Raw genomic sequence first — 27,819 nt, 5'->3', positions numbered from 1 at the left:
GTAAACTGGGAAGGGCAGAGAAAAGACTCACAAGGAAGTTACTAATCTAGAGGGCTTGAATTATGAGGAAAAAATGGATAGCCCTGCCAGTGAAAGTGGTAAAGTCAGTGTAGTTACAATGCTTAAAAGGCATTTTGACATATAGATTGATTGGGCAGCTTCAGACTGGGCTGTATTTTCTTTGACTCTATTATCCTGAGTTTCCAAATAGCAAAGATACCAATTTGAAAACTTTTGAATTTTCATATTGGAAATTGGAAACGATTCAACCTTATGCTCACTGTGAATCTCCAACCTTTATCTGCATTTAGTGTTACAGCTGAAGACATCAAAGGTAGTGTCATTCACTTTTAATATACAAACTAATTTTAACAATAAGGGTTACATAAAGCCTCGGAACCATTTCCTTTCAAATACTTGGATGAGTGCACAGGAAGTTCAAAGGAATCAGGAGAAATGACAAACAGAAAACTGCAATAAGTACAAAGGAATTTCCTTCCTGGCTGGTTTTACACAATGCAGGTCATTAAAGCTTCAATTCACATGAATTAGCAAATAGAAGGAAGATAGAAAATCTGGCTGAGTGGTGTCATAACAACAACCTCTTACTAAACGTCAGCAAGATCAAGGAGCTGATTATTGACTTTGGGAGGAGGAAACCAGAGGCCCATTACAGCCTCAGAGTTGGGGAGGGTCACTGACATAAAATTCCTTGGTGTTATTATTTTGGAGCACCAGTCCTTGGCCCACATGCAAATATAATTATGAAGAAAGCATGCAGCGCCTCTATTTCCTTTGGAGTTTGCAAAATTTTGGCATGACATTTTAAACTTTGATGAACTTCTATAGATGTGTGATAGAGAGTATATTGACTGGCTGTATCACAGCCTAAAACAGAAATATCAATGGCCTTGAAACATAGTAGATACTGCCCAGTCCATCAAAAGTAAAGCCCTCCCTACCACTGAGTACATCTATACGAAATATTGTCGCAGGAAAGCAGCATCCATCAACAGGGACCCCCACCACCCAGGACATGTTTTCTTCTAGTTGCTGCCTTCATGAAGGTGGTACAGAAGCCTCAGGACCCACACCATCAGGTTCAAGAACAGTTATTACCCCTCAATCATAGGGCTCTTGAACCAAAAGGGATAACTTCACTTGCCTCATCATTGAAATGGTCCTACAATCAATGGACTCACTTTCAAGGACTCCATCTCCTGCTCTCAACATTTATTGCTTATTTATTACTATTTCTTTGTTTCTGTATTTTCACAATTTGTCATCTTTTGCACACTGGTTAAATGCCTAAATTAGTGTGTTCTTTCATTGATTCTATTATGATTATTATTCTATTATGGATTTATTGCGTATGCAAGCAAAAAATGAAACTCACAGTTGTATATGGTGACATATGTACTTTGATAATAAATTAACTTTGACCTTTTACTATGCACTAAACCATCTGCAATTTATCAGAAATTGTTCATCTTAAGTATGACAGATAAACAAATAAGGAAATAACATAACATACTAGCATAATACCCGTACTTACTGACATGAAGGCAGGTACACTGTTAAAACAGATATAAATTTATTCTGAACAAGAGCTTGAAGTGCACGTCACAAGTACTGCGTACAAAATTTGAAATATATTTCAGTCAGCACCATCTTTTTCTGAATACCAAAGTACCAAAGATATTTTAGATTAATAACTTGCATATTAAATGCAATTTCACAGATTTCAAATTGAGACTGCAGTACAATTCAAGCAGAGTAGTTTTTCATAAAGCGGTATCTCATGATTCTTTTAATAGTCACAACCTTTCAAACTCAATATTGACCAAACTGTGATTCCACGTCTCTCCTGGGTAAACAATTCCTCTGGGTGAGGGTCACTTCTTCTGGGAGAAATTTTCTTTGTCAGTTTTGAATGGCCAATTTCTTATTTTGAGATTGTGATGCCTGTTTCTACCTCAGCAGAATCCTCTGTGGCTCATAACGTAGCTTTTTTTAAATCAAGGTTTAAAAGCATCTTAGGTACTTTTAAACAAAGAAGAAAAAACTTCAAAATGAAATTTGAACACATTCTTCTTTAAACAGAAAAGATGCAGTGATAAAATTGAACTTACTGTCCAAAACTTGATGAAATATTGTAGTACTGTTGCTGCAATGAATAAACAATATAACAGAGAATATGCTAAAAATAGCATAAAAAATTTGTAGTTCGAAAATCCCACACAGTTATTCACCCTGAGGAGAAATAAAAATATGCATTATTAAGTGATTGATGCCTACATACCAACTCTTTTCAAAATGTTACATTATCCAATCTTTCATGTAAATTAGTAAGATGCTTGGTCTAATGACATCATCTGTACCCCATATGTGTTTTTAGTCTACCAAATCAAATTATCTTTGATGATTGGGAAACCTTGCTGTTAGCATCATTACTGAGAAAAGAATGAAGGAACTCTGGAGCTGATGTCAGAAAGAGAGGTTACAGTCCCCCCCCCCCCCTTAGGAATACCACTCCACAGTAGCCATTTATTTCCAAAAGCTACTACCGAGACTCTTTGCAACACACACAAAATGCTGGTGGAACGCAGCAGGCTAGGCAGCATCTATAGGGAGAAGTGCTGTCGACGTTTCGGGCCAAGACCCTTTGTCAGGACTAACTGAAAGGAAAGATAGTAAGAGATTTGAAAGTATGAAGGGAGGGAAAATGCAAAATGATAGGAGAAGACTGGAGGGGGTGGGATGAAGCTGAGAGCCAGACAGGTGATTGGCAAAAGTGATACAGAGCTAGAGAAGGGAAAGGATCATGGGACGGGAGGCCTAGGGAGAAAGAAAGGGGGAGGGGAGCACCAGAGGGAGATGGAGAACAGGCAGAGTGATGGGCAGAGAGAGAAAAAAAAACTAAATATATCAGGGATGGAGTAAGAAGGGGAGGGGCATTAACGGAAGTTAGAGAAGTCAATGTTCATGCCATCAGGTTGGAGGCTAGCCAGTCGGTAAGTAAGGTGTTGGTTCTCCAATCTGAGTGTGGCTTCATCTTGACAGTAGAGGAGGCCATGGATAGACATATCAGAATGGGAATGGGATGTGGAATTAAAATGTGTGGCCACTGGGAGATCCTGCTTTCTCTGGCGGACAGAGCGTAGGTGTTCAGCGAAACAGTCTCCCAGTCTGCGTCGGGTTTCACCAATATGTAAAAGGCCACACCGGGAGCACCGGATGCAGTATACCACAACAGCCGACTCACAGGTGAAGTGTCGCCTCACCTGGAAGGACTGTCTGGAGCCCTGAATGGTGGTGGGGGAGGAAGTGTAAGGGCAGGTGTAGCACTTGTTCCACTTGCAAGGATAAGTGCCAGGAGAGAGATCGGTGGGAAGGGATGGGGGGATGAATGGACAAGGGAGTCACTTGGGGTCTCAGCCTGAAACGTCGACAGTGCTTCTCCCTATAGATGCTGCCTGGCCTGCTGCATTCCACCAGCATTTTGTGTGTATTGCTTGAACTTCCAGCATCTGCAGATTTCCTCGTGTTTACCGAGACTCTTTGGGCATGTTTCTGCCCCTTCACAACTTAAAAAGAGTTCACTCAACTCATCAGTGTCCCATGATAAAGAATGAAACTACTTCTCCACTGAACTTTGTACTTTAAAAAAAATAAATAGCATCTCAATTCTATTTCAGAAAAATTACATTACATTTTTATCATAAAAATGTAAGCTTTTCAACTGACTCAATTTCTGTTCCAAAAGCACCAGCTTATGACTATACCTACAAAAGTATGAAACAGTTACCATTTAACCATATAACCCTCCATTCCTTTCCTGTCCATATATCTATCCAATTTAAAAAAAAATGACAATATCGAACCTGCTTCTACCACTTCTACTGGAAGCTCGTTCCACACAGCTACCACTCTGAGTAAAGTAATTCCCCCTTGTGTTACCTCTAAACTTTTGCCCCCCAACTCTCAGCTCATGTCCTCTTGTTTGAATCTCCCCTACTCTCAATGGAAAAAGCCTATCCACGTCAACTCTATCTATCCCCCTCATAATTTTAAATACCTCTATCAAGTCCCCCCTCAACCTTTTATGCTCCAAAGAATAAAGACATAACTTTAAAGTATTAAAAATTTTTACCTTTGCTTCCTAGAACCAGTAAATTATTTTAAAATTTGTAAACATTCAGCACTTAACATTGAAATGAAGCTGCAGAGTTAAATAATACCACAATTACATTGTTCTGTTATTTTATAATTAAAATATTTACTGTTTGGTATAACATACCAAGGACAATGATGATCCATTTTTAATACGCACCTATATTAAAAAAATTAGGATAAAAATTAGGAAAAGGAACAAAATCAACATTTCTCATTCTTTAATTGAGCAAAATAATAGTTTGATCCAAGATTCAAGATACTGCAAATGCTGGAAAATGGAGCAAAGGGATGGTTTGTGTTTTGGGCCAGGATGCTGCACCAAGAATGATTTAAATATGTTTTTGTGACTAAATAGTGCACAGCATTTGAATTAGTTTATGTGACAATGTGATATTTTTATTTTATGACCTCATCTTCTACAAATTTTAACAATGCTTATTTTGGCTGTTTACCATTGCAACAAATGAAGATTTTGAGCTTTCAGTATTTCGATCTTCAAAAAAGTTAATATGGGGCAAATTCAGATAACTTTCCAAAAATAGACCAATTCCTAAGCTGATGATTCAGATCACAAGCAATCAACAAGCACTGTCTGTCAGCATGTTGCAGTTTAGGATTTAAACGTGATAAACTCAAGATACAATGCAGAATATTTATCTTTCATGTTTTATCCTTATTTGCATCAATACTTCCTTTGTAATAGTTTTGAATAACATAATGGCAAAACAAAGAGAAATTGGATATGCATTTACCTCCAAAGAGGATCAAAGTAACTGACAGGCAGTGAACTATGGCCATTTAGGAAATAAAGATCAAAACTGCATATGAAAAACATGTAAAACGGAACAGACCAAGTGGAATTAGGAGCTGAGGAAAAACAGTTCCATTCCTCACCCTTTCCTTTTAAATGCTATTAGTCTGTAACTTTATCTTATTTGGATCCACTTTCTCCAAACTCTATGTGTAGCCACGGACACCTGCGTGGGCCCCAGCTATGCCTGCCTTTTCAGTGACTACATGGAACAGTCCATGTTCCAAGCCTTCCCCGATAATGTTCCCAAACTCTTCATGTGCTACATTGGTGCCTGCATTGGTACTGATTCATACATCCACGCTGAGTTCATCAATTTCATCAACCTTGTCTCCAACTTCACATGCCCTTAAATTCACTTGGTCCATTTCTGACATCCGTTTCCATCTCTGGGAACAACTGTCTATAAACTTACTGAAACCCATGACTGTACCTCTTCCCATCCTACCTCCTGTAAAAATGCCATTCCCTTTGGTCAGTTCTTTCACACTGCCACATCTGTTCCCAGAATGAGGCATTCCTTTCCAGGACATTAAAGGTCTTCTCCTTCTTCAAAGAACAGAATTTCCCCCCCTCCACTATTGATGCTGTCCTCACCTGCTTCTCCATTCTCTGGAAATCCGCGTTCATCCGATCTTTCTGCTGCCTTAACAGGGATAGAGTTCCTCTTGTCCTCACCCACTACCCCATGAGTGTCTGCATCTAAGACATCGTCTGCAACTTAAGCCTTCTTCAAAGGGACCCTAACACCACGCACTTCTTTACTTGTCCCTCCCCCGACTCTTTGCTGGAATCAATCCCTCCCTGATTCCTTTGTCCATTTCCCCCTCCCCACTAAGATCCCTCCTGGCACTTACGCCTGCAAGCAGCAGAAATGCAACACCTGCCCATTCACTTCCTCCCTCACCTGCATATAGGGCCCAAAATAGTCCTTCCAGGTGAGGCAACACTTCACCTGCAAATCTGTTGGGGGCTATCTACTGCATCCGGTGCTCCCGATGTGGCCTTCTCGACATTGATGAGATCTGACATAGATTGGAGGACTGCATTGTTGAGCACCTCCATTCCATCTACAAAAAGCAGGATTTCCCGGTGGCCAACCGTTTCAATTTCAATCCCCATTCCTATTCTGACATGGCCTCCTCTTCTGCCATGATGAAGTCACTCTCAGACTGGAGGAGCAACACCTTATATTCTGTCTTGGTAGCCTTCAACCTGATGGCATGAACATCAATTTCTCTAACTTCTGGTAATTTGCCACCCTCCCCGTTCTTCATTTCCCCACTCAGGCCCTCTTCTTGTACCTTTTACTCACCTACCAAACACCTGCCCCAGTGCCCATCTTTCTTCCCTTTTTTTCCACGGTCCACTCTCCTCTCCTATCAGATTCCTTCTTCTCCAGCCCTTTACCTTTTCCACCTTCCACCTCTCAGCTTCTTTCTTCATCCACTCTCCCTCACCCACCTGCCTTCATCCATCATCTTCTAGCCTGAACTCCTTCCCCTCCACCCACCTTTCTATACTGGCATCTTCCCTCTTCGTTTCCAGTCCTAATGACTCGAAATATTGACTGTTTAATCATTTCCATAAATGCAGCATGACTTGCTGTATTCCTTCAGCATTTTGTGTGTGTTGATACACTGTTAACTTGTTTGTTGCAGTTATGGATGTAAATTGCTTGATGTTTCTTTTATTCAAATTTCCAGTATTAGCTGCACGTTTCTTGTAACTGCTATCCAGTCTGCCAGATAGCAGTTATTTGACAAATATTCCATGCAATGACAAGTCAGTCATACATCAAGTTTTAGAGTTTAAAGATGTTCTGTGAATAACGGCATTGAGAAAGCACAACCAAAAGCAGCTGACCACTTTCAGTCAATGCAGCAGGGATAGGATTGCTGGGCTTTGTGCATAATCACACATAACAGATACATTAATGGCAAAGTCACACAAGTGTCAACTTCGCTACAAGATAACTTAAAGTGCTGTAATGACCTTTTCTCTTGGTACGGCAGTTCTAAGATATTTCTCCCTTAAATAGTGGATAACTGTAGAGATAAGCTCCACATACATCCAAGAGGTAATGGAACTTAGTGCCTTTAGAAGTGCACATCAGAGGTAGACATTATGGTGGTCAAAGTTGTCCACACTTATTAAACAAAGGATTTACTTTACAGCAGAATGAATTTGAGATGATCAAGTCACTGCCAGAATCAACCTCCTGATTCTATTCCTTTAAGGTATGTAAAGATATAACTTAGCTTGTCTGTGCAATGTTTGACAACAGAAATGAGCTGTGACAATTACCAAAATAATTCCTTAGCTTATTATTATTTAATAGATGAACACAAATTTAAAAGGGAAACATGGGCCACAATTTAAAACTAAAAAACAAAACAATCTGAAATGTTTTGAAACTTTCTAATTAGAAACTATGGGGTATTTCACCAAATTTTATGAAAAATATATGAATATTTCTATTAAATTTGTCAGGGGAATACTTGAAAGAAGATATAAATATTTAGATATTGTACATCTGATCTTCTTTAAGGAATATTAGTTTAAGCATAACCAACAAATGAAAAATTGTAACTGTCCCAATCATTAATACACAAACAGTCCCATCACTGGTCTTTTAATTTTACAACCATAATCAAGAATTTTATGCATTAGTTAAATACAGTATACAGTCCACCAATGAAAGTGGATGCCTAAATTAATTAATATTACTCTGTTGATTAATCTATTCTATTTTTTTCTAATCTGTTTAATAAAGTGAAGCAGTACAACTATCTTCACTTAAATCTGCAAAATGAATGGAATTATTTGAAGTACCATATAAACTTCAAGATTTCCTCCCCAGTTTGTGCATCCCTTTTGTTCATCTCTTTTGTTCAAAATTAAGAATTTATCCTGTAGAAAACAAACTATGACCCACTAGTGGATAAAGTGAAAGAGACGTTGGAGCGATGGTTAACAACACCCATATCAATGATTGGCTGTATAAACATGATCAAAATGAATATATTACCAAAATTTCTATACCTTTTTCCAATCACTTCCTCTCCCATTACCAAAATAATTTTTTGATAAGCTTAATAGTATTTTTAGTAAATTCATTTCGAATAATAAAAAATCTAGACTGAGACTTAGGTTGCTATACCTGCCTATGAAAGGGGAGGGCTATGGCTCCCCAACCTGAAATGGTATTATTGGTCTGCTTTGTTATGTTCTGCAATGTTTTATTTCTCAATGGAGGCCCTTCCAGCCTGGGTGAATATTGAACAGGCATCAGTACCGAACCTCCCATTAAAGCTCTATCTATACTCTGCAGACCCAAAAAATCTGAAAAGAACAACCGAGAACCCTTTCCTCAAAAATACTATTGACATCTGGTATAAAGCATATCAGCATATTAAAGATACTCCTCCCATCTCTTGTTTCTCCTCAATATGGAGCAATACATACTTCAGGGCAGGAAGAGCAGATGGTGGTTTCAGAATCTGGGCAGACAAAAGTGTGCAGAAAATAGAGGACCTTTATATGAATGGTAATCTGATCACAGTTGATCAATTGTGTCAGACATACCATATTCCTAAAAAACACATTTTTAAATATTTGCGACGGAGACATTTCATTTAATCAAAATATAAACATTTAATATCTGAACCACCACTATCACATCTTGAAAATCACACACTTCTAAACCTAAAGGGGAGGAGTTAGCGATTTCTTTATTCTATACAGTATTGATGTCATATGATAAGGAGTCCACCATTGACAGGCTGGAGGCACGGAGGCTGGATGTTCAAGAGGACATACAAGAAACTGAATGGGAAATGGCATGCATAAAAGCCCAAAAACAATCAATTAATACGAGAATGAAGCTATTACAATATAAATGTTTAATGAGAACTTACATTACCCCAGCCAATCCCGTTGGACCCCTGATATCCTGGACACTTGTGTTAAATGTTTAGAAGAAAAGGGTACTCTGCTTCACTGTGTATGGGACTGTCTAAAATTAAAAAAATACTGGAAAACATTTGTTCAGACTATATCTGAGATTGTTGGAGTAAAGGTGCCTCACCAAGCAAAAATGTGTGTACTAGGTATATATCCAAAGAACTTTACTGTTAGTCCAAAACAGTCAACTTTAATTGACTTTGGACTCCTACAGGCCAAGAGGGTGTTAGCTTTATCTTGGAGAAAAATGGATTTACCTTCCATACATGTATGGGTGAAGGAGATGGCATCTTGTATTATATTGAAGAGACTGACTTACATAACCAGAAGGGCAGGAGAATTTGAAAATGTTTGGAAACCTTTATTGGAGTTTTCTGGATGTCAAGGTGCACAGTCATTTTGAAATAGCGGTTTGTTGTTGAATGCTTCTATGGTTTTTTTTCCTGATGTGTTTTTCTTTTATTTCTTTATTAAATATGTGAATTATGTGAAATGTTATACCTCTTTTCCTTTCACGATTGTGAAAAACATGATGATGTTTCACTATTTTGTTCAATTATTATTATCTGTATATGTGAAATATATGTAAAATTCAATAAAAATATTGTTTAAAAAAGAATTTATACTGTAGAGAATAAGATAGATGAATCTACAATTTAACGCTCCATCTATTTCAAAATGTTGGAAATAAATGCAGCACAGCTTGATCGGTATTAGAGAAACTGTGCAACATTGCCTCAGTGTGTAGGATGACAGGCGACAAATTTCCAAATGTTTTTTCTGAATACTAAAACCCCTGAACTTTCAAATGGACACAATCAACTTACATGTCACAGGCAGAACAATGATGACATCGGTCAGGTTTAATTACTTGGCAACGATCACAGTACCTGATGGCTGAAAATAAAATAAAAGTTGTTTAGAAATACAGCATGGTAATAAATCCTTCACGAGCCCGCAGTACTCATTTACACCTATGTGACGAACTCACCCACTAACCTTCACATCTTTGGAATGCCGGAGAAAACTGGGGCAACCCACAATGTCAAAAGGAGTGTGTACAAACTCTTTTCAGACACTGGTGGAATTGAACTCAAGTTGCTGGTGCTGTAATAGTGTTACACTAACTGCTGTTACCATGTTGCCCCTATTAAATATTGCATGTAGTTCTGTGTCTTTAAATTTGAATAAGATTACTTCAGTCAAGAAATACATGCAATATTTAATAGATTTCTAGTTATATCTTATCATCATACTAGATTCAGGACAATGCATCCTTCGTAGCCAATTCAACATTTTTTATGATTAAACATTATCCTAGAAAAATTATATTGGGTCTTTTCATCTAGATATAGAAGCATGATCACTGCTTCTCTCTTAAATGCTTGTTGCATTTTTTCAACAGACACCGCCATTTTGTCACTAATGATGCCCTTTATTTTGCATTTCTCACAATACAGCATTGAATGAGATCAATTCAAAATAGATAAACAAAGCATTCAAAGAAATGAAGCTGAGATGCAGAAGAGGAACATGTTCCTTTCAGATCATTGGTTGGCTAATGTTTCTTTACATCTGTTAGACAATGCACCTAATTTGAAATATCCAGTACGATCCCTAAAGTTTTAATGACTTTTCTTTCTCACATAAAGCAAAAAAATCTACAAAAATCTACAAAAAAGCAAAAAGCAAATAAAATTGTGATTAGTTATTTACTATTCTTTCCACCCTAACAGGGTGATATCTATTAAAGAGTAGGGTTTCAGCAGTCAGGCACTGCCAGTCAAGTCTGGGGATGCTACAGTGATAAATGAAGATTCCAGCAAAAGCTCTGTTGGAGTTGTCAGTGTCACAAAGGAAGAGAAAAAAATCAGACATTCTAAGAGATACAATGACTTTGGAAATTCAAGACTGAAGAGAATACAGTGAGTGACAGTATCCGGTTTAACTACAGAAAATTGTGAACAGCAATGAAATTGGTGGCAAGAACTCAAGAGTTTATAAAGGTGGTCTGTAAGACTTTTATTTAAAATATTTCTATTTATATAGTACGGGGATTTGCTAGCAGATGCTCTAAGTTTCACTTTTCTGGATTCCCCATTTATGTTGGGGAATCTGCCCAATGAATCTACAAACATTAGTCCTGGCAACACTGCCAGGGAATTGGATTGGTAAAAGGCTATTACTATTTTAATTTTACTTGCATTAATAATTTTAAATGCTTAATCTATTAATGTAGATTAATGAATTATTTTCAATCATTTTAATCATTTGTACACACTTGAATGTCCAAATATTCTAAGTCCTTTAAAGTTTTGATAACAAACAAAAACAGGAGTGTGGTTTTGATAGTCATTAATGATTATTTTCAAACCCATTCATGGGTTAGGTTGACTGTGGCTACTAATGCAACATGCCACTAATTACAACATACAGGTTTGTTCTTAGTCAGCAAGACAGTTAAGAGCATTCTTTTATCACAGAGCCCTTCAGTTTAGGGACTAGTAAACACCCATGTGAATAATTAATTATATCTAAACTTTAAGTTATCATCTGTTGTTCTCATCTGATATGCATGAGAAAGAATACAGAACATTGAACAGTACAGGTCTTTTGGCCCTTGATGTTGGCCCACCTTTTAACCTAGTCTAAAATCAATCTAATGCTTCCCTCTCACATAGCCCTCCACTTTTCTTTTAAGAGTAAATTTAATATATATGGAAACTAGTAGTTACTATCCATATGATTCCTATCTTTTAGCATCAGGCCCCTTGCCTTCTATTTCTTGGCATTGGCTGAATCAGTGGTATTCACATATCAGCACATAGGAGGGAGATTGAAAATCTGGCTGAGTGGTGCCACAACAACAAACTCCCACTCAATGTCAATAAGACCAAAGAGCTGATTATTGGCATCAGGACGAGGAAATCAGAGGTTCACAAGCCAGTACTCATTGGGGGATCAAAAGGTGGAGAAGGTCAGTAACTTTATATTGCTCGGTGTTATCATTTCAGACGACCTGTTCTGGGCCCAAAACGCAAGTGCAATTACGAAGAAAGCATGGTAACTCCTCTACTTCCTTGGAAGCTTGTGAAGAATTGGCATGACGTCTAATACTTTGACAAACTTGTATAAATGAGTGCTGGAAAGCATATTTGCCTGGTTGTATCTCAGCCTGGTATGGAACCAATGTTCTTGATTGGTTGCTTGTCCGCTTTGTTGGTGCAGTCTTCCTTTAATTCTATTATTGTTCTTGGATTTACTGAATATGCCCACAAGAAAATGAATCTCAGGATTGTATTATAAATTACTATAAATTGCACATTGCACATTTAGATGGAGACGTAATGTAAAGATTTTTACTCCTCATGCATATGAAGCATGTAAGTTATAAAGTCAATTCAATTCAAAACTGATGCTCCATCCCAAGTAAATGAAGGGATCTGGCATATTTTCTTGATTAGTTTTTGTTCTTTAAGAGATGTCCCAAATTAGTGGCTGCCACAATTAACCAGAATCCACTGTATATCCTATCTAACATAGAACACAGAACAAAACAGAACCGGAACTGGCCTTTGGCCATGATGCTGTGCCTAACTAATTAAACAAGTAATTAAAAGCCAAATTAAACCTAATCCCTTTTGCCTACACAATGTCTACATCCCTCTATTCTCTGTAGGCTCATATACCTCTTTTTTTTAAGCGTGTTGCGCCAGTCAGCCATTCTTGTCTGGCGTGTAGTGTCAGGATTGGTCTCCTTTCAGATTAACTAGCTCACGATATGAACGTTCCTGACTCGACCCTTGTATTTTTTATGAGGCCGAGTGGCTAGCCCAGGGGTGGGCAAACTTTTTGACTTGTGGGCCACAAAGGGTTCTAAAATTTGACAGGGGGGCCGGACCAGGAGCAGATGGACGGAGTGTTTTGGTAATACACCTCATAAGAGAAAATAAAATATCATGGGATATGTAGAAAACATGTGCTTTAATTTCAATTGAAAATGAACAAATGCATTACAACAAAATATCTGTCTTTGAAGTCCCATGGTATTTAGCTATTTATTGAAATGACTTTTAAAACACTGAAAATTAAATGAATAAAAATACAGCTTTTTTAAATAGTAACAGTTATTTTAAAGCACTGAAAATTCTGTTATCCTTCAAGATATTATCATCATCACTCTCCTCCTGACTGTCTTTATTTCAAAAACGGTAGGAGATACAGGTCTACTTGTCCTGCTCCTTCTTATTCAATTGTCCCCTGTGCCAAAACTCAACAACGACCAGCACAAGGACAGAACAGTGACAGCGCGCCAGTATGCGGAGTGCGTTATTTGATCTGGAGCGCATTTTTTATTTTGAGAATGTACGTGCACCTGTGCACTACTCATGTCCATCACTTAACAGAAATGACATGTAACATGTAAGGCTTATTGAAAAAAATATTTTCAAATGCATTTTTTACATAATATAACGAAGAAACTTATTTTTAATTTCAGTGGGAACAGTGTTGTTGGTCTCCCTTTTTAGCCAGCGCGTCAAAGTCTGGACTTAGTTTTGTTGTGGCGACTCTCAGGATGGATCTGAGGTGTTGGTCAGTTAACTTGGATCTGTGGCTGGCTTTGTTGATGTTCATGACGCTGAACGCCTGTTCACACAAAAAGGTCAAGCCGAACAAAGAGTAAAGCACAAATGTGGAGTAATACGCTGCACCTCAACAAAGGTCAATGTATATAGAGTGCGTCATCTATTGGGAAAACGCCAGAATTGCGGGGAAAAAACGTTAACAAGGTTTATTAATGCTTAACGGGCCGCATATGGCCCCCGGGCCATAGTTTGCCCATGCCTGGGCTAGCCTGACGCTCCACCTGGCATGGATGGAAAGCATGCTCGGGAGTGGCCTGACTTGGATTCGAACTTGGAAGCCTTCGCTCCGGAGTCTGGCTCTGATGCCATTGTGCCACCAGCCGGCCAATACACCTCTTAAAGGTCTTTAATGTATTTACCACTATCAGACACAGGAGCAGGATTAGGCTATTTGGCCCACAGAGTATACTCCACCATTCCATCATGGTTGATTTAGTTTCCCTCTAAATCTATTTTCCTACCTTCTCCCTGTACTCTTTGATGGCCTTTCTAATCAAGGACCTATCAACATTCACTTTAAATATACCCATTGACTTGGCCTCCACAGCTTCATGTGGCAATGAATTCCAGATTCACCATTCTCTGATTAAAGAAATTCCCCATTTCTGCACTGACAGCAAATTCCTGGCACTCAGCACTCTGTGTATAAAAAAAACTTGCCCTGTACAACTCCTTTGAACTTCTGCCCACTCACCTCAAAATAATGCCCTCTAATGTTACACATTCTGAACCTGAAAAAAAACAGCTAAAGAACCTATCTATGCCTCTCTTCTCTCATCTTTCATTAGTTCTCTTCAGTCTCCCCTGCTTCAGAGAAAACAATTCAGGTTTGTCCAACCTTATAGCAGAAGGTAAGCCTCTTTTGCACCCTCTAAACCACACCACCACCAATCTTTGTTATTGTGTGTGAACTTACAAACCTACCCATCCATGTTTTTTTATCCCCGAGTCATTTATATATATATATATTTATATTAAAAAATAGGAGAGGTTCCAATATGGATCTCTATGGCCTTTTTCTATAATTTGGAGTATGTCTTATTAGGCAATGGAGACATAGCCTTCTTAACATACTTCAAGAGACCCACCATTACCGCTTTGTTTACCTCAAAAGGCATAATAGCATGTTCCACACTGATTGCACCACCATCAACGTCCTCCTTGGTAAACACTGACACAAGGGACTCATTTATGATCTCACCTCCCCTATCCTTGTGCGGTCCAACCCTTTCTTGTTATTGTCTTGCTCTCATGGTATAGAATGCCTTGGGATTCTATTTAATCCTACTTGGCAAGAACTTTTCAAGGCCCTCGATGCTCTCTTTGAGTTCTTGCTCATTGCAATCCTCAAGGGCTCAGTTTGATTTTCAGCTTCCTAAACCTCACATATGCTTCCTTTTTCTTGACTAAATTCATTACCTCTTTTGTAATTCAAGGTTCCGTTAAGTTGTCATCCTTGTCTTTCCTTCTTACTGCCCTGTACTCACTTGCAGTTAAACTTTAAACACCTCCACATCAGATATGGACTTGCCCAAAACTAGGTGTTCCCAATTAACACTTCCTACTTCCTATCTACTATTCTTGTAATTTGCCTTGCCCCATTTTAATACTCTCCCGCAAAGTCCTGACTTATCCAATTCATAGCCATACTAAAGCTGAAGAATCTGTCACTGTTCCCTAAATGTTCTCCCCGAAAGCTCATCTGGGCTCATTTTCCAACACCAGGTCTAGAATGGCCCCTCCTCTGGTTGGACTATCTATATACTGATTTAAGATATCTTCCTGGATGCACCCAAGACGGGAAGTAGGAAATTTTGCCCTGTCTAAACCTTCTGCACTAAGGAGATCCTGGGTTATATTGAGGAAGTTGAAATCACCCATGACAACAACCCTGCATTTTAGCTCACTTCCCTAACCTGTGCACATGTCATCTTCTCAATGTTCATGTGGTCATCGGGAACTCTGTAGCATTCGTTAGAGTGCTTGCATCTTTTTTTATTTTTGAGTTCTACCCATACAGACTCAGTGGATGAAGTCCCCCCTATTTCCCTTCTGCATGCAGGTATGATATTGTTCCTGTGCAGCTTCTCCCTAACCTTGCCATTAAATCCTGCTCTATCTTTTTGAAAACATCAAATCCATAAGCATTCAGCCCTGTCCCTCTCTCAGCCAGGTCTCTGTAATGACCATATTTCCATATTCTGATCCATGCTTTAAATTTATCACCTTTAACCTTAATACTACTAGCATTAAAAATAAACACACTTCCCTGTCCCTCCCATTTTATACAAGACTGTGCAAAAGTCTTTGGCACATATATAGCTAGTGTGCCTAAGACTTCTGCACAGTACCGTAGCACTTTTATGTATTGTACTCTACTGTAGCCTCAATAAACAAATCTCATGACTATGAGTGATGATAACCTGATTCTAATATGGGTCTCTTGTGGACAAAGAGTGGGAAATGAGGAGTGGGGAGGGGATGGAGCAGGAAGCAGCAGAGAGACATTCTGCAATGATCAATAAACCAATTGTTGGTAATCAAATGACCCTGCCCTGTGTCTCAAGGCTGGGTGTATCTGCATCACTCCCTGAACCTGCACACACATATTTATATATGTACATCTATCTAAGACTTTTTCACAGTACTGTATATTACCTTGCTCTTCCTTGTCCTCCTCTACAGAATTACTGGGGATGACATCTACCTTCCTCTCAATCCCTCCAATTTTTGACCTGATGCTCTGGTTCCCATCATCCTACCAAATAAATCAGGGGCTGTCAATGCTAGTCACTCTTTACCCCGTATATTTTTATATAGCTGAATGATTTTTACCAAGGAATCAGACCTAGTCTTTCCAGTTGTTCCTCATAACTGAAATATCCATTACACATTATATCCTGGTAAATCTTCTCTGCACCTTCTCTAGTGCTATACTGTTTCCTATAGTGCAGTGAACAGACCTGCATACATTATTCCAGCTGAAGTCTGACTAGTAAGTTGGAGCTTAACCTCCCAGCTCTTGTATTCAGTGCCCTTATTAATATTCCATGTCTTCTTAACCACATTACCTACTTGTGCTGCCACCTCCAAGGATATCTGAACTTGTATATCAAGAGCCTCGTTGCTTAATATTTCCTAGGACTCTACCATTCATGATGTCCTAGTTTCATTAGTACTCAAAAATGCATCACCTCACATTTATTTAGTTTAAACTCTATCTGACATATCATGCAACCTAAGACTACCCCCTCCATATTATCAAGAACTCAACTAATCTTTACGCCATACGTGAACTTATTGAGCGTGCTTCCGACACCCATATCAAAATCATTTACATATATTATAATCGAAGGATCCCAGCACCATTTCCTGTGGAACACCACTAATTACAGGTATCCAGTCATAAAACAACCTATGTCGCAATCACAAACATGAGAACATCTGCAGATGCTGGATATCTCAAGCAACACAAACAAAATGGTGGAGGAATTTGCTTCTGTTGCAATGTTGTTTGCTACAGCAGTTCTATCCAACCAGGAATGCCACATTACATGATGAAAGGTGCCTTAACTGAAGACGAAAACTTTTCATAAAAATCCTGCAAGAATCACCGCAAAGCTTTTGCAGCAGACTTTTCTATTTCAGACAGACGACAAAATAAGGTACATTTCTTAATACAGACCTATTCTGGACACATCACTGATATTAATGAATCTCCCTTATGAATAAAACAGTCTACCTGCTGAACTTCCAAGTGATAGTCAATATACAGCAGTAATGATCCTGTAACCTGAGGATCAGTGATTAATTAGGTTGGGATGGTTTGGAAGAATTTTTTTTCTTGAACTTCAGTGCATTAGTAACTTTTCATCAAAAGAAAAAATACAAATGCAAGCTATTGACACCTAAGCAAAGAGATCTGTGAAAATAATGCAGTGCCTGATTTTAGAAACAATGACTATTTAAAATCTATTTTATTATTAATTCAATTAAACTTATAATTATCTGAAGTTCAAATTACCTCCATTTGCAGTTCTGGTGTAAACAGGTAAGTCTTTGGCTGCTTTTCTGAGAATTTCTTGCTGTGTTTCTGGCCTCTCCTCTTGATCATATTGTTCCTTATCAGATTTTATCAAGCTGAACTGCAAAATAGAAATTGATTATATTAAATACTGATTTGCACCACAATTGTTTCATGTGTGGGAAAGAAGCAATTCCAGTAATTTCATCATAGATTCAACTTTAGTACGTAGTATGATGAATCATTCAGCTACAAAACATGTTAGATTCACTCATTAAAGCAATAAACCAATTTTAGCACTTTCCTGCTGGGGACATCCCCCCCCCCCCATGGATTTGCTATAATTGATTCAGATTTACTATTAAAGTATTATTAATGAGGACAATATAATGTTATTTTCTCCAATCTGTCAGCATTCACTTACTTTGACTCAACCACTATTCTAGATATGTTTACAGGTGAGTTACAACTGTGCACATACTGTAGGACTGGATGGGGATTAACAAATTTCCTACCCTGAAACATTGAATCTTTAAGATTCCCTTTTATTCTTCTAAATTCTAGAGAATATAAGCTATTAACACCAATTTCATTTCATACTATGTATTAGCAGGAATGATGTAAGATTATTCTTCCTCAAATAAAGAAACTAGAATTGCACAGCAGAATAATGCTGTCAGTCTGGTCTCCCTCATGTACAATTGCAGCAAAACACCCTTGCTCCTTCAGTCAAGTTCTCTTGCTATAAGCCTTCATATTTAATTACATTATCTTCTAATATCCCTGACATGAACAAAAGAGTCATCATAACCAGTAATTTAACTGAACTGGCCAAAAGGTACAATCTACAACAGGTCAGAAACTTTAACTTTGCAGAGGCTGACTTTTTTCTTGACACCCCAAAGCCTTTTCACCATCTTTTTAAAAACTATTTTTATTCAGAGATGCAGCACATTAACAAGCCCTTCTGGTCCAATGAGCCTATACTGCCCAATTACATCCAAGTGACCAATTAATTTATTCACCAGTATGTCTTGTAATGTGGGAGGAAATCTGAGCACCTGGAAGAAAATCACGCAGTTACTGGGGGCGCCCCGTCCCGTCTAAACTCCTTGTAGACAGAGGCGAGAATTACAAGTGCTATCATGCTGTAAAACACGTTAGGAATGTAGCAGAATGCTCTTCACTAGCCGAGATGAACATCTTCAATAACACCAAAGAGGCTCTACACTATCCAGAACAAAGTGGCGCCCTTCACTGAAACTTCATTTATTCTATCTGCTATCAACACCCATTGACTCTAGTATTGCCACTGATGCCCACATTCCATAAACTAATTTGTGTATGACATTATGGGGAATTTGAAAGTGGGGACATTCAAGTATAGTTTCCCCTTATCCTTTTGGACCTCAAATAACTTGGTAGAAGTTGTGCGTTTGAAAGAGGTATAGTGTAAAAGAGATCTAGACATCCAGATGGTATACACTACATCTATAGTGCACCGGCAGCAGTGGTGTGAATGTTTACAGTAAGTGCGGTGGCACCTGAACAGTATGCTCAAAGTCCAAAGTACATGTATTATCAATGTATGTTTCTAAAATACAACTCTGACATTCATCCTCCCACAAGCAGCCATGATCCAAGAATCAAATAAGAGATCTGGCTCTCGTATTGAAGGTCTGGAATTTGTGTAGCACACACATTACTTGCCATTCATCAAGCATCAGTAAAATATTATCTAGATACTAATGCATGTAAGCACAGACTAATTCATTATCTGAGGAGCCACAGATAGAACTGTACAATGCAAATAATACCCATTTTCACTTCTGATCTTATGTTTAAAGGAAAATCATTGATGAAGCAGGCAAGATAGTGGAGAAGATTTCAGCAGCCATTGAGATTTTTCTATGATGGCTTATTTGAAATTATTGCTGAGTAGCCCTTTTGACATTCTTACCCACTTAATAGCATCAGGTTGACCTATGCGCGATCAGCTGCAGCAACATCTTCCAGCTTCGTTTGTTCGCTATGTGCTGTGTCGTACAACGTGGGCGATCATGATTGTTCTGGGCAAATTGTTCTAGAGGAGTGGTTTGTCATTGCCTTCTTCTGGGCAGAGACTTTACAAGACAGGTGATCCCAGCATTATCAATACCTTTCAGCAATTGTCTGCCTGGCATTAGGGGTCGCATAACCAGACATACGACCATCCACCACCTGCTCCCATGGCTTCACGTGATCCTGGCCCTAGGCAAGTGCTACACCTTGCCCAAGGGTGACCTGAAGGCTAGCAGAGGGAATGAGCACCTTACACCTCTTTTGACAGAGATGTATCTCCAACTTCCCACCCTACTTCCAGTTTCAGCAGCTTGATTATGTGAGATCCAGTGAATCCAGACTCCATTTTCTGCAGTTGTGGCCCCAAGCAGTCATCTCTATGGTATCCTATCAAGCACAGCCTGCTAACCTGAGGAAGGTAATTTATTCCCACATTTAGAGTTATATAATACAGAAATATGCTTGTCAGCCCAAATCAACAATGCTGACCAAGGTGCCTAGCTGAGCTAGCTCCTTTTGCATGCATTTGTCCTATATCCCTCAAAACTTTTTCTATCCATGTACCTAGTCAAATGCCTTTTAAATATTGTAATTGTACCCATCTTTCTCAGGCAGCTTTGGCATTGTGCAATTCTCAACACATATAAATACACTTCCTCAGATCTCTGTAGTCTAACCTTATCAAAGGCCTTCTGAAAGTCCAAATGCACAGTACCCTTTGGCGACCACCCTTATTCTAGTCACATCTTCAAAGCACTTCAGTAGATTGTTCAGTTGAACCTAAATTTTCCTTTAAAAATCCAAACGGACTCTGTTATTCTTTATAAATAATTGGTCATTATATTCTTTGTTACAGATTTCAGCATTTTCCCAACCACTAACCTCACTCTAAGACATTGGTAGTTCTTGTTTTCTCTCTTCTTCTGCCAGTAGTAAAGTCACATTTGCTGAGCTTCATTCCACAGGATCAATGCTCACTATCTCAGTAGCCACTGGAGCAATTACAACCAGTGGTCACCATCTCAATCATTCATGAAATAGACACAAAGTAGTAGTTTAGTTGCTCAGCCACTTCCTTATCCTCATTATAAATTCACTTTTGTCTTTAAGGAACATACATTTACACTCACTTTCTTTGTCTTTTTTTATACCTATAGAAACTTCTGACAAGAGACTATTTCCGACAAATTTATAAGTCTCTTGCTTGCATTTAAACACTATATTAAATTTCTCCTACAAAAAATGTACATAAAATTTGACCATAGGGATCAAGGTCTGGAAGTATTCCAGGGATCTGCCAGTATACTAGATTTGATCAGGACCTACAATACATCAAACAAGGAAAACAAGTAAGTGGAACCAGTTGTCATTAGGTCAGGGGTCCAAAAACTCATGGATTCTTAGCTACATTATTCTGGTATTTTGCAAAATCAGACCACGTTGTTGTTGTGATGGAAATAACTAGTTCGTTGAGTCTCAACAGTAGAGGCCTGGACACACACAGTTTAAATAATAAGGGATTTATTTACAAGGGGAAGTCGGGTCAACACAAGCAACTACAATACACAGAAAGCGGTGTGGGGACAGGGTACAGTTACACATACAAAGAACAAAGGAAAATCACTACAACAGCTATCTCCCTTGACCTTGGATAGCTGTGGCTCCCTTACCAGGGCAAATGATAGACCTTCCCAAACATAAATTGATGCACTTACCTTCAATAAGGTGGTCTGTAAGAGAGACCGAGCCAGGCACATGTCTCACCTTTTATAGCATGGGGCTGGGCGAGATAATCCAATTAAGGTGACCAATAATTTAGGTGTGCATTGATTAGTTGGGAGGGACCAAATGTTGATTGGCATGTGGTGTGTCCTCCGACCAGCCAGGCGGCAGTGCGTCTGTCACGTGGCCAGTATCTCTGGATACACTCCACCCCTCGGAAGACGCACCACATAGCCAGCACACATAAGAGGGTGAAACAAAATCGCATATATCAGAAATAACCATTTTTAAGCAGCTAAGTCTTAATCAGCTGGCATGCGCAACATAGTATAAAAATGGCTATGATAACAAGAATGAGTGCGATGGACCAGTGAATGACAGTTGCCCACCACCCTTCTAGGGACCCAAACGGCCACCAATTACCCCATGAGGTGTTGATCCCTTGATTTTTTTTAATTATAGCCACCAAGTCCCAAATGTGAGCAACCAAGCGAGTGATGATGCTGGACTCATCAGGGATAAAGGTACAGCATTTCTTACCAACCACTGCACACGTTCCACCATCAGCAGCGAGTAGGTAATCCAGTGCCATTCTGTTCTGCAGGGCGACCATCCTGACAGCTGTCAGTTCTGCCGCCGTTTGGGTGAGGGCATCCTCCGTGTGTTGCAGTGCCACTGCCGTCTCGGTGGCCAGAGTCTCGAGCACACTGGTCATCTGGATCACCTCCCGGGACAGCTGGGCCGTACCATAACTGGGAAAGGCTATCATCCAGAACCACTCTGCCTCTGTAATGGCCCTCTTGTCCTGGTGGCCACTGTACGCTGGATGCTCCCCAAGGTCATTCAGGGGGTGGATGAAGGGCACCACATATGCTGGAAAGCAGCAGCCATACCAGAGTTTATGGGGACAACCTGCGATGTCTTCAATAAGGGTGACAATGTCAGGTACAGCGGCGGCGAGGGGGGTTGGGGGGGGGGCGTGCAGCCTTGTTCAATTGCATATAATCAACAGTCATCCGCCAGGAACCGTTCTTCTTTCGGATGGGCCAAATGGGGCTATTGACAGGCGAGGCTGTGGTTCTAGTAATTCCCTCCCGTAACAGGGCTTGAATGGAGTCTGCGATTTCTTGGCACCCCCCGGCACTCTGTACTGACTGTTATAACAATTGGCTCCCACTTAGCTGCCCCGACGACAATAGTGGCTTGCGCGATGCTGAAGGTGAACTTGCCTCTGTTTGTTTCAAGTGATTGTCCCTTTAAAACATTGATCCCGAGGATACATTCCGAGGAGGAGGCAATAAGGACATGTACACGTCTGGGGGAATGGTTGCCTATGGCTAGGCAAAGTGTGACCTCCCTGGTGCGTAAGAGGGAGCCCCCCCCCAATCCCTCTATCTGCATGTCTGTACCCCTCTATAAGGCAGGATTGCCTGGGATAATCGTGTGCTGGGTGCCTGTGTCGACAAGCGCCATCCACCTCTGTGTGTTTCCCTTTCCCCAATGTACTGTGACAGGTATATGTGGCCTCAGGTCCCCCGGGTGGGAAAGGGCAAGAGAGCAAATGCGCCGGGGGCCCTGGCCTTCATCCTATGGGAGGGGGGGAAGAGGGCAGCCATGCCGGGGGTGAGGCACTTTGCTGGAGGAGGTGGGACATATCCTGCCTGATGAGCTGTCTGAGTTCTGCTTCGAGGGCCTTCGAGACAGTTTCGGGCAGGGGAGGCGTGGAGAGTGGCTCGGTGTGGGTGGTCTTTTTGTAAGTAGTCTTCCCCCTGCAATGCTCCTTCCACAGGGCATATAGGTTGGGGGTGGGGATGCCATCTATCTGGTTACGATCCACTCCTGTACGCAGCAGGTTCGTGTATATCTGAGAGGGATAATGTCTTGGGTCCTTGTCTTGGTCTTCCGGACCTGCGTAGGTGCCCCCCTCTGCATATATTCTAATCCCTCCAGGAGGGTGATGGCATCCCGTATGGTCCTACTGCAGGCTGGTGCCATGAGGGGCAGGATTGCAGACTTCATATCGGGGCGTGCGGTAGTGACCAAGTATCCCGCTAGGGCACCGGTCACTCGTGTGTTTTCAAGGAAGTTACAGTCGCAGGCACCTTGATAGATACCATTGACCAGTGCCCATTCCCTGATGACCCAGGTGCCCTCACTGACCGTACCCCATTGCGGGCGCCCGTGTAGATCCTACTCCAGAAGTGTGGGATAGCGAGCTCGTACCGAGGTCACTACCCGATCCAACAGGGTTGTGCTGTCGCGGATTTCTGCTTGTGGCACCAGCAGCGCATTGTTTATGTTCTGCTGGTCAGAGAGGCTTCCCAGGGTGCTTGTCTCCTGATGGGAGAGGCTGAGGTTGGGCCCCCCCACCCCGTCCCACAGCCGGAGCAGCCAGGCAGCCAGGTGCTCGCTTGGTCGTTGGCGGTACCGATCCGCCAGTTGGGTCAGCTCCTTGGGGGAGAAGTCCCGGGCCTCCGTGGTCTTGCAGTGACTAGGGGAAGGTCTGAGTGTCTCCCCCTTGTCCCCTTCCTCCCTGCGGTGAACCTGGGACCGCGTGGTGACGGGTCGGGCATGTTGGAGCTCGGGTGAGAAGGGGAAAGGGTGGTTGTGGGACCTTGGTTCCTCAGGCACCCCCTCGTTGTCACTATCCAGCCAGATGTCCCCATCCCCCAGCCATGCGTCCAGCTTGTCGCCGCACTGGACTAAGGCTCAAATCTTTAATGGGTCCGGCTGCCAGCCAGACCGACGGGCTGCCCTGGCCTGCTGAAGTTTTATGAGGCGACAGGCAAGTTCAGTTCCCCTAACTTCAAGGTCATTGGCTCGGGCCTGGGCAGCCTGTGCTGCTTCCTTCAGCGTGCAACAACGCTGACTGAGGTTTTCAATTTCCCTGTCCTTCTGACCACACAAGTGCTGCAGGTGATCAGTAATTCTAACCTGGCGTCTCAGCAGGGACGCAAACAACTCCCCTTAGCTTTGGGGAACCCTGATTCCTTCAGAATGGAGACCACATGATGGCCCAGCTTCTCTCCACAGGGCTCAAACTGCTCAGACCAGTCCACTGGTTTTCTGTGGTCTGCCAGCATGCTGGCCAGACTCTCAAATCCCTCCCTTTCATCAGGCCACCCGGGGATCTTATCCTGGGTGCCTGCACTGGCTTTCTTCCCCTTATTTCACAAGCACAATCCCCTGTGCTTGTGTCCAGCCAAAACTTATGAGACCCTGCTCTGCAGCACCAAATGTTGTAATGGAAATAACTGGTTCTTTGAGTCTCAACAGTAGAGGCCTGGACACTCACAGTTTAAATAATAAGGAATTTATTTACAAGGGGAAGTCGGGTCAACACAAGCAACTACAAAACACAGAAAGCAGTGTGGGGACAGGGTACAGTTACACATACAAAGAACAAGGGAAAAGCACTACAACAGCTATCTCCCTTGACCTTGGATAGCTGCGGCTCCCTTACCAGGACAAACAATAGACCTTTCCAAACATAAATCAATGCACTTACCTTCACTGAGGTGGTCTGTAAGAGAGACCGAGCCAGGCACATGTCTTACCTTTTATAGCATGGGGCTGGGTGAGATAATCCAATTAAGGTGACCAATAATTTAGGTGTGCATTGATTAGTTGGGAGGGATCAAATGTTGATTGGCATGTGGTGTGTCCTCCGACCAGCCAGGTGGCAGTGCGTCTGTCACGTGGCCGGTATCTCTGGTACAGTTGTCCAAGGCTCTTGGCCCCATGCAACTGGTCTAAGTGTCTGTATTTGATGCAGCAAACAGAAAAATACTGCTATACAACTGAACAACTCAAGCGCATCTGAACAATCTCAAATGCTTTGTTTTTTGCCTTTGTGAAACTGAATCCATCCATAGATGTCTAAGTGCTGCCCAGAATTAATTTAGCATTCAAAGAATTTTACTCCAACCAACAATGCTCCATTGTCACAGAGAAGTCCCAGTCAGTGCTTGACTAACAACATCCAGAAGAATGTTGTTATTTTGTCAAAACATTTTGCCAGGTAATATCTTCCAAATACCATGTCCTATATCACATTGCTGGCCACCTCAAGGATCTCAGCCTTTGGTTTTATTCGCATTCAAACAGAAAAAAAAATGCACTCATGTCCATGCTATTACAGGCAGTGTACTTAAAAATCAATGGGCAATTTTCTACTTAAATTCTGACAAGGAAAGATAATCCCTGGGGCCTCAGCCTTCTTAAAGCAAGATGCCAGAAACTGAAAGATATAAAATATGACAATACTGCTCATTTAAATGGCTCTCCTACATAGGCGTTCAACGACATGAATAGATGCAGCTGGAGGAAAAAGCGAAATATTAATCTAGGGAACTATCTATAGTAACAAAAAAAAAGACCTGCATATTATTTTGATATATTAAAATCATGGAAAATAAGTTTCCTAAACACAGATTAGATTATATTGAAATATTATATCTGTTTGGCCAAAATATAGAACTTTTGAAGCTTTTTTTCAGTTGTACTTAATAGTTCATTGATACTCCTTCCAAATTGATTGGCTATACCTATTTTAAAGTATACTGGGTAACATAATTTTTAACTAAAATTGTAATTTGATATAATAGATTCACTATGTTGTTCATATTTCTTTTCACTCTTTGACTTACTTACAAAGGCAAAGAGTAAAACAATGACATCAATTTGCCAATAATTGCTGCTTAAAATAAGGTTTTTAAAACTTTTTAACAGTATCTAACTTATTGGAGGTAAAATTGCAAGAGGAGAAAGTGGGACTAATATGCATTTTTTTAAGGCTGCAGCCATTATCATTATTGAATAACCACCACCTCTAGAAAGAAAATGAATACAGACAACTTGTTGCATTTTTGATTCAACCTATATAATAAATGGGAGTGGGAAACTGAGCAGCTTGTCAAGACATACAAACAAGTTGGATAAACTCAGCAGGTTGGGCAGCATCTGCTGAAATGAGCGGTCAACATTTCGGGCCAAGACCCTTCGTCAGGACTGAAAAAAGAGGGGTCGGGGCCCTATAAAGAAGGTGGGGGAAGGGTGGAAGATGCCAGGTGAAAAACCAATCAGAGGAAAGATCAAAGGATGGGGGAGGGGAAGCAGGGAGGGGATAGGCCAGAGAGGTGAAGAAGGAATGAAAGGGGAAAGCACTATGGGTAGTAGTAGAAGGCAGAATCATGAGGAGATAGGCAGCTAGAAGAGGAGGCAGAGTGAAAGTGGGATGGTGGAAAGGAGAGGGAGGGAATTACCGGAAGTTGGAGAATTCAATGTTCATACCAAGGGGCTGGAGGCTACCCAGACGGTATATGAGGTGTTGCTCCTCCAACCTGAGTTTGGCCTCATCATGGCAGTGGAAGAGTCCATGTATGGACATATCCGAATGGGAATGTGAAGCAGAGTTGAAGTGGGTGGCAACCGGGAGATCCTGTCTGTTGTGGCAGATGGAGCAGAGGTGCTTGACGAAGCGGTCTCCCAATTTGCGTTGGGTCTTGCCGATGTAGAGGAGGCCGCACCAGGAGCACCGCATAGAATATATTACCCCAACAGACTCACAAGTGAAGTGTTGCCAACCGGAGGAGTGTGGTGGTGTTGGGGAACTGGTGAGGTCTATTGTCAAGAAAGTAGTGGAGGGCTTTGAGGCCTTCTTGATGGGGAATTGAAGTGTATAAGGATTGGACATCTATGGTGAAAATGAAGCAGTCGGGACCAGGGAACTGGAAGTTATTGAAGAGGTCGAGGGCATGGGATGTATCCTGGATGTAGTAGGGAGGGACTGAAATATGGGTGACAAAATGGAGTCCAGGCAGGCAGATACAAGTTCTGTGGGACAGGAGCAGGCTGAAACTACAGGACTATCAGGATATTCAGGCTTGTGGATCTTGGGGAGGAGGTAAAACCGAGCAGTGTGGGGTGTTGGAATTATGAGCTCTTTATGATCAGCTTGTCATCTTTGTTAACCCAGAGGATTCAAGGAGCTATGGTTTAATGTACAACACAGCCTCTGTATTTAATAAAACAAATGTATTCAAGTTTTTAAATATTATCATTTCTGAGAACTTTAAAATGAAATTCACCCAGAACTCTTCTCTGGCAATGCAGTACTCACCTCTTTTGATGGCCTGGCTGGTGACGTAAATATAGTCTTCCAATAGGACCACGCAAACATGATAAAAGACAGATGGAACACTACAAGGTATACAACTGAAACAGATGACAAGAAGTATTTTAAAATTAGCAAAAATATAACATATTCCTGTTCATTATACGCTTTCTCTGAAGCCTAAGCTGTACAAGTATACAAAAATGTACAATACATTTGGCACGAAACACCCCTGAGCTTGTTCCACCTTTTAATAAAATTATATTATTGAATGTGGTGCCTCAGCTCCACATTCCTG

At 40.8% G+C, this 27,819-nt stretch overlaps 1 protein-coding gene across 2 annotated transcripts in view; it reads right to left on the bottom strand.

Moving 5' to 3' along the window:
* Nucleotides 1–27,819, bottom strand: part of LOC132391268 (palmitoyltransferase ZDHHC20-B-like) — a 115,906-nt gene that overhangs the window by 48,791 nt on the left and 39,296 nt on the right. For both annotated transcript variants that reach the window (XR_009511153.1, XM_059964210.1), the window contains exons 3-7: nucleotides 27,528–27,622; nucleotides 17,624–17,744; nucleotides 9,781–9,850; nucleotides 4,301–4,333; nucleotides 2,133–2,253 (exon numbers count right to left, since the gene is read on the bottom strand). Coding sequence is in view for 1 of the 2 variants with exons in the window: in XM_059964210.1 (XP_059820193.1) it covers nucleotides 2,133–2,253; nucleotides 4,301–4,333; nucleotides 9,781–9,850; nucleotides 17,624–17,744; nucleotides 27,528–27,622 (440 nt within the window). In the remaining variant the exon portion in view is untranslated. The remainder of the gene's footprint in view (nucleotides 1–2,132; nucleotides 2,254–4,300; nucleotides 4,334–9,780; nucleotides 9,851–17,623; nucleotides 17,745–27,527; nucleotides 27,623–27,819) is intronic.

The sequence above is a fragment of the Hypanus sabinus genome, chromosome 3, assembly GCF_030144855.1.
Source record: "Hypanus sabinus isolate sHypSab1 chromosome 3, sHypSab1.hap1, whole genome shotgun sequence".
NCBI lineage: Eukaryota > Metazoa > Chordata > Chondrichthyes > Myliobatiformes > Dasyatidae > Hypanus > Hypanus sabinus.
Note: the sequence above shows the minus strand (reverse complement) of the source record. Positions and strands in the feature narration are given on the sequence as shown.